This window comes from Leptodactylus fuscus, chromosome 1 (assembly GCF_031893055.1).
Source record: "Leptodactylus fuscus isolate aLepFus1 chromosome 1, aLepFus1.hap2, whole genome shotgun sequence".
NCBI lineage: Eukaryota > Metazoa > Chordata > Amphibia > Anura > Leptodactylidae > Leptodactylus > Leptodactylus fuscus.
The window spans coordinates 324,356,581-324,373,902 of NC_134265.1; the positions used below are offsets into that span (position 1 = coordinate 324,356,581).

Consider the following 17,322-nt stretch of genomic DNA (forward strand, 5'->3'; position numbering starts at 1 on the left):
CATCATCCACCTTCTTCATAGAGCTCTCTCTAACCTGGAGAAACCCGGGAACACTGTGAGAATAATGTTCTTTGATTTTTCCAGTGCGTTCAACACCATTCAGCCAGGGCTACTGAGGGAAAAGCTGAACCTTGGTGGAGTGGACCATCACCTGTCCAACTGGATCCTAGACTACCTGACAAACTGCCCTCAGTATGTGAGAGCCCAGGACTGTGTGTCTGACACTGTGATCTGTAGTACGGGGGCACCACAAGGTACAGTTCTTGCCCCATTTCTCTTCACACTGTACACTGCTGACTTTAGGCACAATTCCTCCAGCTGTTACTTACAGAAGTACTCCGATGACTCTGCTATAGTAGGCCTCATCACTGATGGCGACGATAGGGAATACAGAGACTTAAACCGGGACTTTGTTGAATGGTGCCAGCAGAACCAGCTCAGGATTAATGCTGGGAAGACCAAGGAGATGGTGGTGGACTTTAGCAAACGGAGAGGTGCTCCGACCCCGGTGGAGATCCAAGGAACATGTATTGAGATAGTTAGGACCTATAAGTATCTGGGCGTGCTCCTCAACAATAAACTAGACTGGGCTGATCACCTGGAGGCGATGCGCAGAAAGGCCCACAGCAGACTCCACCTGCTCAGGAGGCTGAGGGCCTTCGGAGTCCAGGGGCCACTTCTTAGGGCCTTCTTCAACTCTGTGGTTGCTTCAGCCATCTTTTTCGGTGTGGCCTGCTGGGGGAGCAGTATATCAACCAGGGACAGAAATAGACTTGACAGGCTGATCAGAAGAGCCAGCTCTGTCCTGGGGAGCCCCCTGGACCCAGTACAGGTGGTGGGTGACAGAAGGATACTGTCCGTGGTCAGCTCCATGCGGAAGAATAAATCCCACCCCATATATGAGACCTTGATGGCACTTGGCAGCACTATAAGTGACCGTCTGCTCCACCCCAAGTGTGAGAAGGAGCGCTATCGCAAGTCCTTCCTTCCAACCGCGACCAGGCTGTATAATCTACATCAGACCAAGTGAAGAGAAAACTTATGATTATGAAGTCTTCCTTCTTTCTTCTTCTGTTCCTTAGCTGCTATGGACTCCTAGTATATCTTCTCTTCTCAGCATATGTGTGTCTACGTCTGTAATATATTACTGTGTATCTGTGTATTATCCTGTATCTGTATTGCTATGCTGCTGTAACATGCTGAAATTTCCCCATTGTGGGACTATTAAAGGATTATCTTATCTTATCCCCCTACAATGACTGGCTTAGATCTATGCATGGTTGTATATCTCTACAATGACAAGCCTAGATACAGCAGCTCAGCTTTATGTATGGTAATATACCTCTATACTGTCTCAAAATAATAGTCAGATATCTGATGTACACAATGAAAAGTGATTCCAGTATCTAGTGACATCAGAGTTGGGAAGAGAGTAAAATCTACACTAAGCAGACAGGAGTACTGTGATAGTTTGCCAGTCTTCTGCAATTTTTCTCCAGTCTCCTTTCTATGACTATATACTGTACCGACTACTATTTGGTATTGAAAGGTCTTCTAACAGGTTAGGAGGACATGTTAGCAGGCTATGTATTGTAAATCTCCCCAGATCTGCAATGCTTTACAGGGGCGCTATCTACTTGCACTGTCTATATGGGATCTCTCTGTCATGGACCGTTTATAGGGGCGCTATCTACCTGCACTGTGTATGTGGGCTTTCTGTTTCGTACTGTTTATGGGGGCGCTATCTACGTACACTGTCTATGTGGGCTCTCTCTGTTTCGTACTGTTTATAGGGGCGCTATCTACCTGCACTGTCTATGTGGGCTCTCTCTGTTTCGTACTGTTTATGGGGGCGCTATCTACCTGCACTGTCTATGTGGGCTTTCTCTGTTTTGTACTGTTTATGGGGGCGCTATCTACCTACACTGTCTATGTGGGCTGTCTCTGTTTCGTACTGTTTATGGGGGCGCTATCTACCTGCACTGTCTATATGGGATCTCTCTGTCATGCACCGTTTATAGGGGCGCTATCTACCTGCACTGTCTATGTGGGCTGTCTCTGTTTCGTACGGTTTATGAGGGCGCTATCTACCTGCACTGTTTATATGGACTCTCTCTGTCATGCAGTTTATGTGGGCTGTCTCTGTTTCATACTATTTATGGGGGCGCTATCTACCTACACTGTCTATGTGGGCTCTCTCTGTTTCGTACTGTTTATTTCGTACTGTCTATGTGGGCTGTCTCTGTTTCATACTATTTATGGGGGCGCTATCTACCTACACTGTCTATGTGGGCTCTTTCTGTTTCGTACTGTTTATGGGGGCGCTGTCTACCTACACTGTCTATGTGGGCTTTCTCTGTTTTGTACTGTTTATGGGGGCGCTATCTACCTACACTGTCTATGTGGGCTCTCTCTGTTTCGTACTATTTATGGGGGCGCTATCTACCTACACTGTCTATGTGGGCTCTCTCTGTTTCGTACTGTTTATGGGGGCGCTATCTACCTACACTGTCTATGTGGGCTCTCTCTGTTTCGTACTGTTTATGGGGGCGCTATCTACCTACACTGTCTATGTGGGCTCTCTCTGTTTCGTACTGTTTATGGGGGCGCTATCTACCTGCACTGTCATTGTGGGCCGTCTCTGTTTTGTACTGTTTATGGGGGCGCTATCTACCTGCACTGTCTATGTGGGCTCTCTCTATTTCGTACTGTTTATGGGGGCGCTATCTACCTGCACTGTCATTGTGGGCCGTCTCTGTTTTGTACTGTTTATGGGGGCGCTATCTACCTGCACTGTCTATGTGGGCTCTCTCTGTTTCGTACTGTTTATGGGGGCGCTATCTACCTGCACTGTCATTGTGGGCCGTCTCTGTTTCCTACTGTTTATGGGGGCGCTATCTACCTGCATATGTGGGCTCTCTCTGTTTCGTATTGTTTATGGGGGCGCTATCTACCTGCACTATGTGGGCCGTCTCTGTTTCCTACTGTTTATGGGGGCGCTATCTACCTGCACTGTCTATGTGGGCTCTCTCTGTTTCGTACTATTTATAGCGGCGCTATCTACTTGCACTGTCTATGTGGGCTTTCTTTTTCGTACTATTTATGGGGGCACTATCTACCTACACTGTCTATGTGGGCTCTCTCTGTTTCGTACTGTTTATGGGGGCGCTATCTACCTACACTGTCTATGTGGGCTCTCTCTGTTTCGTACTGTTTATGGGGGCGCTATCTACCTACACTGTCTATGTGGGCTGTCTCTGTTTCGTACTGTTTATGGGGGCGCTATCTACCTGCACTATGTGGGCTCTCTCTGTTTCGTACTGTTTATGGGGGCGCTATCTACCTGCACTGTCATTGTGGGCTGTCTCTGTTTCGTACTATTTATGGGGGCGTTATCTACCTACACTGTCTATGTGGGCTCTCTCTGTTTCGTACGGTTTATGAGGGCGCTATCTACCTGCACTGTTTATATGGACTCTCTCTGTCATGCAGTTTATAGCGGCGCTATCTACCTGCACTGTCTATGTGGGCTCTCTCTGCTTCGTACTATTTATGGGGGCGCTATCTACCTACACTGTCTATGTGGGCTCTCTCTGTTTCGTACTGTTTATGGGGGCGCTATCTACCTACACTGTCTATGTGGGCTCTCTCTGTTTCGTACTGTTTATGGGGGCGCTATCTACCTACACTGTCTATGTGGGCTCTCTCTGTTTCGTACTGTTTATGGGGGCGCTATCTACCTGCACTGTCATTGTGGGCCATCTCTGTTTCATACTGTTTATGGGGGCGCTATCTACCTGCACTGTCTATGTGGGCTCTCTCTGTTTCGTACTGTTTATGGGGGCGCTATCTACCTGCACTGTCATTGTGGGCCGTCTCTGTTTCATACTGTTTATAGGGGCGCTATCTACCTGCACTGTCTATGTGGGCTCTCTCTGTTTCCTACTGTTTATGGGGGCGCTATCTACTTGCACTATGTGGGCCGTCTCTGTTTCCTACTGTTTATGGGGGCGCTATCTACCTGCACTGTCTGTGTGGGCTCTCTCTGTTTCGTACTATTTATAGCGGCGCTATCTACTTGCACTGTCTATGTGGGCTTTCTTTTTCGTACTGTTTATGGGGGCGCTATCTACCTACACTGTCTATGTGGGCTGTCTCTGTTTCGTACTATTTATGGGGGCGCTATCTACCTACACTGTCTATGTGGGCTCTCTCTGTTTCGTACTATTTATGGGGGCGCTATCTACCTACACTGTCTATGTGGGCTCTCTCTGTTTCGTACTGTTTATGGGGGCGCTATCTACGTACACTGTCTATGTGGGCTCTTTCTGTTTCGTACTGTTTATGGGGGCGCTATCTACCTGCACTGTCATTGTGGGCCGTCTCTGTTTCGTACTGTGTATGGGGGCGCTATCTACCTGCACTGTCTATGTGGGCTCTCTCTGTTTCGTACTGTTTATGGGGGCGCTATCTACCTGCACTATGTGGGCTCTCTCTGTTTCGTACTGTTTATGGGGGCGCTATCTACCTGCACTGTCATTGTGGGCCGTCTCTGTTTCGTACTGTTTATGGGGGCACTATCTACCTACACTGTCTATGTGGGCTCTCTCTGTTTCGTACTATTTATAGGGGCACTATCTACCTGCACTGTCTATGTGGGCTGTCTCTGTTTCATACTATTTATGGGGGCGCTATCTACCTACACTGTCTATGTGGGCTCTCTCTGTTTCGTACTATTTATGGGGGCGCTATCTACCTGCACTATGTGGGCTCTCTCTGTTTCGTACTGTTTATGGGGGCGCTATCTACCTGCACTGTCATTGTGGGCCGTCTCTGTTTCGTACTGTTTATGGGGGCACTATCTACCTACACTGTCTATGTGGGCTCTCTCTGTTTCGTACTATTTATAGGGGCACTATCTACCTGCACTGTCTATGTGGGCTGTCTCTGTTTCGTACTATTTATGGGGGCGCTATCTACCTACACTGTCTATGTGGGCTCTCTCTGTTTCGTACGGTTTATGAGGGCGCTATCTACCTGCACTGTTTATATGGACTCTCTCTGTCATGCAGTTTATAGCGGCGCTATCTACCTGCACTGTCTATGTGGGCTCTCTCTGTTTTGTACTATTTATAGCGGCGCTATCTACTTGCACTGTCTATGTGGGCTGTCTCTGTTTCGTACTATTTATGGGGGCGCTATCTACCTACACTGTCTATGTGGGCTCTCTCTGTTTCGTACTGTTTATGGGGGCGCTATCTACGTACACTGTCTATGTGGGCTCTCTCTGTTTCGTACTGTTTATGGGGGCGCTATCTACCTGCACTGTCATTGTGGGCCGTCTCTGTTTCGTACTGTTTATGGGGGCGCTATCTAGCTGCACTGTCTATGTGGGCTCTCTCTGTTTCGTACTGTTTATGGGGGCGCTATCTACCTACACTGTCTATGTGGGCTCTCTCTGTTTCGTACTGTTTATGGGGGCGCTATCTACCTGCACTATGTGGGCTCTCTCTGTTTCGTACTGTTTATGGGGGCGCTATCTACCTGCACTGTCATTGTGGGCTCTCTCTGTTTCCTACTGTTTATGGGGGCGCTATCTACCTGCACTGTCATTGTGGGCTCTCTCTGTTTCCTTCTGTTTATGGGGGCGCTATCTACCTGCATATGTGGGCTCTCTCTGTTTCGTATTGTTTATGGGGGCGCTATCTACTTGCACTATGTGGGCCGTCTCTGTTTCTTACTGTTTATGGGGGCGCTATCTACCTGCATATGTGGGCTCTCTCTGTTTCGTACTGTTTATGGGGGCGCTATCTACCTGCATATGTGGGCTGTCTCTGTTTCCTACTGTTTATGGGGGCGCTATCTACCTGCATATGTGGGCTCTCTCTGTTTCCTACTGTTTATGGGGGCGCTATCTACCTGCATATGTGGGCTCTCTCTGTTTCGTATTGTTTATGGGGGCGCTATCTACCTGCATATGTGGGCTCTCTCTGTTTCGTATTGTTTATGGGGGCGCTATCTACTTGCACTATGTGGGCCGTCTCTGTTTCCTACTGTTTATGGGGGCGCTATCTACCTGCATATGTGGGCTCTCTCTGTTTCGTATTGTTTATGGGGGCGCTATCTACCTGCATATGTGGGCTCTCTCTGTTTCGTATTGTTTATGGGGGCGCTATCTACCTACACTGTCTATGTGGGCTCTCTCTGTTTCCTACTGTTTATGGGGGCATGCCCTGTCTTTATTTGGATGCCAAAAACATGAGAAAAGGGGTTGTTTTACCCCCAGGTGCAGCAAAAGCAGCCAAATGCCCGGCGTACGCAGACACCCCCTACCCCACTAATTTCAATGAGGGTGTCAAAGATAACCAACGTACAGCACTTGGTTACCTCCATTGCTCCCACTGTATCATATGGACACAGGGGTGCGTCTGCGGCCACCAGGGGTCCAGCTTAGCTAATATAACTACTGTATATCCTATTCATCCCTTTCCATGTGCGGCCTGTATTCATGGAGGAGGACTTTAGCACCACATCAATATCTTAGAGGATCTGTCCAAGAGTTGTCAACTAAAGACATGAATGTAGTGGCTTTAGAAGACTGCCATGTCCAAGACCGAGACAACACTACACACAAAGCACTAGCAGTCTATCACACCCTAACCTGTCACCGCTAGTGACGTCACTATAGAATGTAAGCGCCGCCCCATACCGTTACCAGGGCAACGACAGAGCCGCTAGTTTCATTTTCTCGTCATTTCCGTTCAAGTGACACTCAAAGATGGCGGCGCTGTTGGAAGACCGAGAGTTACAGGGGCTAAGACAGCGCTTCCAGCTTCAGGCGGAGGCCTTACTGAGGGAGGATGGAGGGGCGGACAGCGGTGTGTACGAGGCGCTATTACCTGCAGCGTTCATATCCCAGCATGCTCTGCGGGCACCTCAGGCTAGGCATGCTGGGACTTGTAGTTCCTCATACACTTACATGTAGTATTTATCTTTGCCAGGACTAGAAGAAGTTATTCTGAGCTCTCTAGTCCCACAGGAGACATTGAGCCTTCCCCTTATAGTATAATATGTTATATGTTTTATATATATTTATATATATATATATATATATATATATATATATATATATTATGTGTGTATATATACAGTATGTGTGTGTGTATATATATATATATATATATATATACACACAGGCAGACTATTGTAACAGATGACATTCAGCCAGTAATCCTTTGGTAGAAGTGTCGCAGGCCTGACCTTCTTCTTGTAGTCATTCCCTTGGTGCGCCTGAAGTCACAGACATACTCGGCTCCGTTAGGCCGTGTTCACACTTCCGTTATTAATGTCCATGGCTGTCATCTGTCATAGTAATGTATAGAACACAATGGATGTCATTGGCCGTCATATATGTTTACTTTTGTAATGGAAGGAAAAGTAAAAAACACAATGGATGAAAGTTTCCTTTACGCTTTTTCATTGGAGTGAATGCAGAGGGGACACCTGATGGGAAAAAACACCGAAAAGGCAGAAACCGCCAGTATGAAACTTTATAGCACTAGTTTTTTAAAATTTTGTTAAAGAAAATAATGTCGGTCACTGCCCCCCTATTGAAATCATGAGCGACAGATGAAAGAATTGTCAAAAAACAGCATGAGGCCACATGAGGTTCACATCTGCGCATGGGTCTCTGTACGGGGAGTCCACTTGGGGACCCTCTGAATGGTAACCTAGCCACACAAAAAAAGCGGTTACCTAAGTAAATCCACAGACCCCATAGACTATAATGTGGTTCTTGTGGTTTCCGCACATAAAATGCAGAGAAAAGTGATGCTCGCAGGACTTTTCTCTCCACAATTTTGATGTGGATCTGAACTGGGCCTGAATTCATTGTAATCTAGTCTGATATCCATCACCTCTCTTATCAGAAGCTCACACTGGGGATCTTTCCTTTCCCCATGCTTTACACTGCAGGTATGTGTGTTCACATTTGCTGCACAAGCTCCCCATGAATGATGACGAAATAAAGTCAGTGACTAACATAAGATTATTCTGGAATCTCTGATCTTTGTTTAGGCTCCAGTAGGGTTAGGATTTGCAGACATGATATACTTGTACTGCACACGTCAACCTATCTTGATAGAGAATCCTTAATAAAGGGAGCCTGAAGTTCTGCAGTGACTAAATAGCTTGGTATTATTAAAGGGGTCTTCTGGGAGTTTGCACTGGAGAAGCTTTATTACCAATACACCTTGGTCCCCCAGAGCCTTGTTACGGAGAGCAGTTGGGGAGGCCGGAGATCTCGTTCCTCTACTGATGCTCTGACTCCTGGTTAGGTATCTGTCTCTATTCAATGGATCTGCAGCCCGGGTAGAGGGGAGTTGATGATGGTTGGTGGAGCAGTTCTGTCTCCCCAGCTGCCCTCTGCACAGGTAATGTGAGTGTGCCATGGGACCGGGGTATAAATTAGTAATAAGGCCTAACTGGTGTAGGGAATGCACTGGTAACTTTTATTAGTCCTTGTATAACCTCTTTACAGTAAGTTATCAATGTTAGACCATTGGGAGATCTGACTGCTGGTGCTCTGGTGAGTGCTGCTTCCTCTTTGATGTTTACATGTTATAGTGGCTGTACATGGTATTGCAGCTCACTTCGAGTGTGTTGCTGGTGCACTACCAGATCTGTAGCTATGTCTGGATACGTTGAAGGGCGCACAATGTACTGTGATCCATGAAATTGGCTGATTAATGGGTTGCTGGCAGTCAGTCAGAGCCCCCACTAGTCTTATATTGATCCTATGATTGGCATGTCAATATTAGCTGTGGAAAAGCGAGTGTTTTCTCTATAAATTTAATAAGGGAAGGAAAAATGAAGTAAAAACACAATGAAGAACACTCCAGGAAAAAAATAAAAACATTGTCTTTTTGTGCTGCAGTTTGCTATATGTGTCCTTACCCTGAAATGTTGGTGTTGAGGTGATGAGATATTGTCTTGAGTGACACTTCTGTTTTTTTTTTCCACTTACAGACGATGAGAAGAAGAAGCAGGAGAAGCCTCTGCCCAGACTCAATGCCCATTCTGTGTTTTGGATTTTGGCTGCCATCTCACTGACTTATTATATTGATTTCTTTCAAGTTCTTCAATCTAATCTCCACGAAGGCTGGTATGACATTCAGAGCCCGTAGATTTATTTCTCTTAGGCTCCGTTCCCACGGAGTAACGCGCCACTCATTCTTACACATAAACACGTGTCAGAGTGAGCGCTACAAAACAGATCCCATTGACTTCAATGGGTGCCGGCTTACGCACGCTACACTTTGAAATCAATTGGTTAAAAAGCCTCCCATTGATTTCAATGTGTAGCGCGCGTAAGACGGCACCCATTGAAGTCAGTGGGATCTGTTTTGAAGCGCTCACTCTGACACATGTTTACGCTTCAGAATGAGCGGGTCGTTACCCCGTGGGAAAGGGGCCTTACTTTTATCAGCTATTTGAAGTGGCCACGGCGCCCCCTGAATGCCGCTTCTGCTTCTCAGGCCATGTAACATAATTTCTTTCAAACAACAGAACCGCCGGGTGTCCGACCTCTGCCGTACTTTAATTTGTGACCAATTATTAGATCATCAATTATTTAGCCTGGAAATCCCGTTAGGCCGAGGCCCCACATAGTGTTTCAACAAGTTTTACAGTCACTGCAAGATGGATGGGATTCTAGTGAATCCCATCCGTACCTCGCAGAAAAAAAAGGGCAGTGGGCACGCTGCGATTTCTAAAACTGGCACGGTTTTGGCAATGGCAGCATGTCGATTATACCTGTGGAAATGCAACGTTTTTGTTGCAGATTTTGCTGCAGTTTTTGAGCCAAAGCCAAAAGTGGTTTGAGCAGAAGGGAGAAGTATAAGAACGTTCTATATATTTCCCATTCGGCTCCGGCTGGTCTTTTCTGGAGTTGTGCTAAAGCCGCTGATTGGACCCAGGGGTCATGTAACCGCTGAAGTCCATCAGTGGCCTCAGCAGATCTCCGGAAGAGGATCAGTGTTGTCACAGTTTGCGACATTCAGGTCCTTTGCTGATTGGCCTCAGCAGTCACGTGACCGATGAGGCCAATCAGCGGCTTCAGCACAACTCCAAGAGAAGCCACTGGAGCAGAAGAGCTGGGATGTGTGGGAGGACACTGGAGCAACGAGGACAAGTGAGTATATATATATATATATATATATATATATTTATTTATTTATTTTGTTTTCACTGCCCCCGTCTCATTTAAATGTTAAGAGTTGTCCATTTTTTGTCTGGACAACGCCTTGAACATGAATATAATGTTTGACTGTGACATCAGAGAATGTCCTAATATGAGCACTGTTTATAACTAAATCTTGGATTGCAATTGTGTAACTTATTTTTATTGATGACCTATCTTCAGACCAATGGGGGGGGGGTACGACACCTGAGACCCTATCGATCGGCTGTCTGAAGGGTCTGTGGTGCTTGTACAACCTCTGCACTGTTTACATCGAAAACCCTTTGTTTTATAGTGTACATGTGATGTCATGATTTTCATGCCATTCACTTCTGTGTAATTGTACCGGTAATTATATAGATATTCTATGGGTGTCGTGGCTGATGACTTTGCATTTGTGTCTGCAGTGTCTGGCTCCTCGTCGGTGCTGTGTCCCTAGTTGTCAGTCTGTCCATAGCTCTTTATTGCATAGTTTATCTGGAGTGGCATTGCGGGATTTGTGATTATGATGCGAAGTACCCAGGCCTTGTACCCGTGGCTATTGTCACGTTTCTAGTCACAGCAGTCTGGTGAGTAACACTTGTCATATTCTTCTGGTATTAGTTATCAGTGTACTGTGTAAGTAGTTTAATGTCTGTTTTTACTTCTTTTCAGCTTCAATGTTTCCTTATGGCCAGTGTGGTCTTTTTTCACTCCGGTTATATTATTTACTCAGTTCATGGGATTTGTAATGTTGGTGTCGCTGCTGGGTTGAGGACAAGGAGGTAAGACAAATTATAAATCCCTGCTGCTCCTGCCCTATGGCTTTGGTGCTCCGCCTCAGTCTCTGCTGCCACTGCAGACGATTGCCGGCCCCCACGGTTACATGGTTAGTCAGGCGAGTCATTGCTGCAGCACAGAAAACAAAAACCAGCGGGGAGCTTTTCTTGGCTCAAGTTTTGACTATATCAAAAAAATACTTTAGGTATGTCTTATATACATATGTCTTAAGTATTGTGCAAGTAGCAAAAATACATGAAAAAGGGGAAGATTTAAACAGAACAGATGAAAATTGTGTATTAAACTATAGACAGACATATATATAAATACGCACAGATGCATGCGCATGCAAAGACATATATATATATATATATATACTGTATACATATATAACCATCCATAATGGCACGTATATATATCGTATGTGTGATCTGGCTACAATGTTAACTCACACTGCCGGGCGATTCATTTACACACCTCCATAAGTAGTGTAGGTACTGTAAGCCGATGGCTGGCCAGGTAATGGAGGGGGTGTACATCTCACCCAGGCTACTAAGGTGGATGACATGAGAAAACTCCAGAAAACATTTCTCAGCAGATAACTATTGTCTACTGAGGGTTATTTCAGAGTTCCAGTTACTGGGCTGGATTTTTAGGAATGGCAGGTAGGTTGGTAGTGGGACCTGTCATTCCACCCCCCTCCAGTCCACACTTTGGGGATGTTCCGGCAGCGTCTCAGCTGCAGAGAGTCTCCTCTTCAAGGAGGTTTAAAAAACCAGCTCCAGCAGCAGACTTTTGGCAGAGCTTGGCTGGAGAGCCAAAGAAAGAGGTCATATTTTTGGATCTGTGTCCTGAATGATTCTACTGGCTTTTTGATTTCTGTTATTCTAGGTGAGGTAATCTATTCTATGTTTAGTTAGAGCCTAGCCGGGCAGGGATTTATTTTTGTATTGTTTCTTTTTGTTGCTGCACTACTTTTTTGAATGAAAATAAACTCTACCTTTGTTTTGGACTAAAGAAATGGGACTTTTGTGTCTATGCCACCCCACCTAGCAACCCCAGACCCTGACAGTACATATACAGGAAATGGCCAAATACATACTTCCAACTTTCAAAGGACAGAAAGAGGGACAAAATATGCAGTGTACATAGCACGCCACTGCAAATTTAGCTCCTCCCACTTCCAAATTGACTCCGTCCCTTCTGATCCATTTCTATTTGTGCTCCCCACACAATAAGCCTGATATTTTTTGCCCCCACATTATAATGTTCTTCTCAAATTGAGCCCACAGTATAAAGTCTCTCCCGGTGCATCCGCAGTTTGTTTAGTGTTCCCCTCCAGCTGCCCCTAGTTTAATGTCCTCCAGTAGTTAGCCGGTGCCATAGGTCTGTACCTCTCCTTGATAGGAGGATATGAGCCAGGAGGGAAGGTATGCTCAATGAATGTGGTGTGCCTGAAGTCCAGTGGATGCTAACTGAAGGCTGACTGGCATTTCTTCATCACAGCAAGATCTCCTTCAATCTGGTCAGCTGGAGTGTCTGAGGTTCCAATGTGCAAGTCCTCCCGCCAGGCTCTGTCAGTATTTTTCTCTCATTTGGAGGTGACTTTCTGTGAAGACCGACATGCAAAGGGGGTAGAAAACTCAATGATGTCTTCTGGAGCCACAGAGGACACCAAAGCCACAGCATTTCTCTGTAACAGCCCTTCAGGATGTTCATGCCCAAGACCATGGGAGAGACCTCCTCATGAGAGATGTCAGTGACAAGGACCCCTGGGCTGCATAGCTTGACTAGTTCAGACAAAGAAAATGGCAGTCGTCTGCGGGCAGTCCCCCTGGAAAGTTCTGTCAGGGACTTGGCAGGAGATGGCGGTGCGCTCTTGGATTGAGGCCTGGCCTGCAAGTGTTCTAATTTGTTGGTCAGGATCTCCATGCTCCTGACAAGCAGGGAGACTTCTTCCATCAGGTCCGCCACAGCATTTGGCTCTGGTGTTGCAACAGCCTGTGATGATGACAAGTAGATGTGGCGGCCTTTGGAGGAGTAAGGCTCCAGAGGGGTATTGAGGGCTATTCACAATTACCACTATGCGCTACAATCACACATGCAGATTTGGAGCAGATTTCATTGTAGATTTTTGAGTCAAAGCCAGGAGTGGATCCAAATGGAAGAAGGGGACAGATAAAGGATGGACATGTCTATTTCAGCTCTATACCGGTTTTGGCTCAAACAATTGCACCAAAAACTGTGTGTGTGATTTCATCCATAGTTAAGCATTACTATTATAATAAACTAGCTTTTACCCGCGACTTCGTCTGCGGTGATTTGAGAATTGGGCGGACACAGACGTGTGAAACTGTAAAAGTGCTTTAAAAAGTTTGGTGGGCTAGCAAATGTGATGTGATGTGTTGTATTGTGCATGTAGTGATACAGACAATGTGATGTGTTATATTGTGTATGTAGTAATACAGACAATGTGATGTGTTGTATTGTGTATGTAGTAATACAGACAATGTGATGTGTTATATTGTGTATGTAGTAATACAGACAATGTGATGTGTTGTATTGTGTATGTAGTAATACAGACAATGTGATGTGTTGTATTGTGTATGTAGTGATACAGACAATGTGATGTGTTGTATTGTGTATGTAGTGATACAGACAATGTGATGTGTTGTATTGTGTATGTAGTGATACAGACAATGTGATGTGTTGTATTGTGTATGTAGTGATACAGACAATGTGATGTGTTGTATTGTGTATGTAGTGATACAGACAATGTGATGTGTTGTATTGTGTATGTAGTAATACAGACAATGTGATGTGTTATATTGTGTATGTAGTGATACAGACAATGTGATGTGTTGTGTATGTAGTGATACAGACAATGTGATGTGTTGTGTATGTAGTGATACAGACAATGTGATGTGTTATGTGAGTGAGTAGATTGAGGGCTACTCCTGAGGTGACAGTAAGGAGTGTGCAGGCAGGTTGAGGCAGGAAATGCCAGGCAGTGTGTGTGAGTCTATAGCTGGGGCTAGGAGTCCTGCTTTTGTGAGTCTCCTGCTAGGAAGCCATGTTGTTTAGTGGCACCAAAAGTAGCCTGTGACTCAATCCTAAGGGAAAACTATGTTTGTGGAAAATTGCACGCAAATCCGTCTAGGCGTTTTAGCGTGATTGAGGAACAAACATCCAAACTCACAAACTTTCACACTTATAATATTAGTAGGATAAGACCCACAGATACTCAGGCTATGTGTACATACAAAAGGGGAACCCTGGGGGGCGCTGTGTTATTTGATAATAGAGGAAGGTTAGATTTATCTACAGTGAATCCAAAATTCTCCCCAGCATAGACGCCCCTATAGTACTGGGCTAAATCTTCCACTCTCCTCAGCATGGACATCTTCATCTGTCACCATCCTCTGAGCAGCTCCTGTAGTGTCAGGTCTATTTATACTCCTGCTATCATTGTGATGTCATCATGTTCTGGTGATGTCATAGTGGTCTTGGAATTCCAATGCAAAAGGTCAACCTCATTTGCATATGTCACTGACAAGAATATGTGTTTTAAACCCTGAACATCCGTTTAATAATACTTGGACGCAGCGGCAATACATTGCGTTTTTTTCCGTAGCGCTTTGCACAGAAAGTCCACAGAAATTTCCTCTGCGGGCTTTCTGCTTCCATTACAATTATAGGGAAAACGCCTGAGTTTCTATAGGTATTAGACTGACAGGGGATTGATCAGCTGTTGTAGCATTTAGTGTAAGGTTCACTGAGGGCAGTCAATATATGATAAATGATAAAGGTCTTCTTGCTGGGACCCCCACTGACCCCCTGATTTCTCTGTGTGAATGGAGCAGCGGTTGAGCATGTATTCTGTCGTCCTATTCATCATTGGGAGTGTTGAAGATAGTCGCGCACTGTACCGATACCGATCAGATACTGTGGATAGGTGATACTGTGTCAGTACCTGTTTCCTTTTCCTTGTAGATCTCTACTAGACGTGCAGTAGACTCTGACGGACCGTAGAATCAGCAGCTGAACCGTATGGAGATGTCCTTGAAGAGCTGCCGGCAGCTACAGTCATCTGGAGAACATTCTTCCCATTGAAAAAATATTTCCTATGAACATTATATATCCTATTGCTATTACTAAAATTTGCTAACTTGAAAATAATTGAAGATAAAATTGCTATCAATCACCAGAATACCGAGCTCTGTCTATAGCCACAGTTTCCTTAATATTGCTGACTTACTAAACCAGCGAGTTCTGAATGTGCCCTAAGATGGCCATAGGTAAGAGCTTGTAAATGGACTTTTCTGAATGACTTGTCATTCATGGTTGGGTTAGTCATATAGGGCAATGTTATAAGTTAACCTGAGAGATCCCTGGTCTGGGCATTTATTGATCGGATGCAGATTGGTCAAGATTTTTACACATCACCTGATACGATTCAGGGCAGAGGATGGACTTTTTGATGTTTCCGGTCACCCTGTAGCTTTTTTTGCTCTTCCATGTCATGTAAAGATGCAGAAAGCAGTTTAGATCATCATCCATATTCTGTTTTTATGGCCTATCTGTAGCAAGCCTCTACACAGATCGGCTGCATTCGACATCTCTAGTATACACAACACAGGGCTGGAAGTAGTTGACACCGTGCCCTGTATAGTGGTGGAGGTGCCATTCCCATTGTTGTCAGTGGGAGCTGATTTGCAATACAGGTTCCTGACCCCTATACAAGGACCAGAGACATCTGCTTCCATCACCATGTTGTGGTATACAGCATGTACACCCCCTACCCATTTAGGTAATTAAAATGTAAACCCAGGACAATCCCTTTACAAATGTTATTGTTAAAGGTGTTGTCCGGGGCTGTGATATTGATTGCTGTGGCTTCTTCACTACGTACCAGATATAGAGCTCAGTGCTTGGTATTGCAGCTTAGCCCCATTCGTTATGAATAGTACTGAGCTGCAGCATGGCCAAGTGACCAGTGGACGCAATGTCACTAAGGCCCGCTTCACATCTGCGCATGGGTTTCTGTTTGTGGGGTCCACTTGGGGATCCCCCGAATGGAAACCTAATCCGCATAAAAAAGCGCTTACCTTAGGAATCCCGCGGACACCATAGATTATAATAGCGTGTAGCGATACGGTATGATTACCATATTCTTTTCTAGGGTATTATCTTAAAATGGGGGGGGTAGTTTAATATAACGTTAGCAATGCCTGAATGGCCTATTCACGCATATGTGGGGCAAAAAAGTATTTAGTCAGTCACCAATAGTGCAAGTTCTACCACTTAAAAAGATGAGAGGCGTCTGTAATTTACATCATAGGTAGACCTCAACTATGAGAGACAAAATGAGAAAACAAATCCAGAAAATCACATTATCTGATTTTGTAAGAATTTTTTTTCAAATTATGGTGGAAAATAAGTATTTGGTCAGTAACAAAATTTCATCTCAATACTTTGTTATATATCCTTTGTTGGCAATGACAGAGGTCAAACGTTTTCTGTAAGTCTTCACAAGGTTGGCACACACTGTTGTTGGTATGTTGGCCCATTCCTCCATGCAGATCTCCTCTAGAGCAGTGATGTTTTGGGGCTGTCGCTTGGCAACACGGACTTTCAACTCCCTCCAAAGGTTTTCTATAGGGTTGAGATCTGGAGACTGGCTAGGCCACTCCAGGACCTTGAAATGCTTCTTACAAAGCCACTCCTTCGTTGCCCTGGCGGTGTGCTTTGGATCATTGTCATGTTGAAAGACCCAGCCACGTTTCATCTTCAATGCCCTTGCTGATGGAAGAAAGTTTGCACTCAAAATCTCACAATACATGGCCCCATTCATTCTTTCATGTACCCGGATCAGTCGTCCTGGCCCCTTTGCAGAGAAACAGCCCCAAAGCATGATGTTTCCACCCCCATGCTTTACAGTAGGTATGGTGTTTGATGGATGCAACTCAGTATTCTTTTTCCTCCAAACACAAAAAGTTGTGTTTCTACCAAACAGTTCCAGTTTGGTTTCATCAGACCATAGGACATTCTCTCAATACTCTTCTGGATCATCCAAATGCTCTCTATCAAACTTCAGACGGGCCGGGACATGTACTGGCTTAAGCAGTGGGACACGTCTGGCACTGCAGGATCTGAGTCCCTAGCGGCGTAGTGTGTTACTGATGGTAGGCTTTGTTACATTGGTCCCAGCTCTCTGCAGGTCATTCACTAGGTCCCCCCGTGTGGTTCTGGGATTTTTGCTCACCGTTCTTGTGATCATTTTGACCCCACGGGGTGAGATTTTGCGTGGAGCCCCAGATCGA

The 17,322-nt window shown here is 45.3% G+C and overlaps 1 protein-coding gene across 1 annotated transcript; it reads left to right on the plus strand.

Moving 5' to 3' along the window:
* The first annotated feature begins 6,771 nt into the window (after positions 1 to 6,771).
* Positions 6,772 to 16,262, plus strand: TMEM128 (transmembrane protein 128). Its single transcript, XM_075266241.1, has 5 exons — positions 6,772 to 6,878; positions 9,028 to 9,163; positions 10,648 to 10,809; positions 10,895 to 11,004; positions 14,993 to 16,262. The coding sequence occupies exons 1-4, from the start codon at positions 6,779 to 6,781 to the stop codon at positions 10,992 to 10,994; spliced, it is 498 nt and encodes a 165-aa protein (XP_075122342.1). The 5' UTR covers positions 6,772 to 6,778; the 3' UTR covers positions 10,995 to 11,004; positions 14,993 to 16,262.
* Positions 16,263 to 17,322: the final 1,060 nt, after the last annotated feature.

Coding starts and splice junctions, on each gene's coding strand:
- TMEM128 (XM_075266241.1), top strand. CDS start 6,779: ATGGCGGCGCTGTTGGAAGACCGAGAGTTACAGGGGCTAAGACAGCGC. Junction 6,879..9,027: donor GGATGGAGGGGCGGACAGCG/GTGTGTACGAGG, acceptor TTCCACTTACAG/ACGATGAGAAGAAGAAGCAG. Junction 10,810..10,894: donor TTTCTAGTCACAGCAGTCTG/GTGAGTAACACT, acceptor ACTTCTTTTCAG/CTTCAATGTTTCCTTATGGC.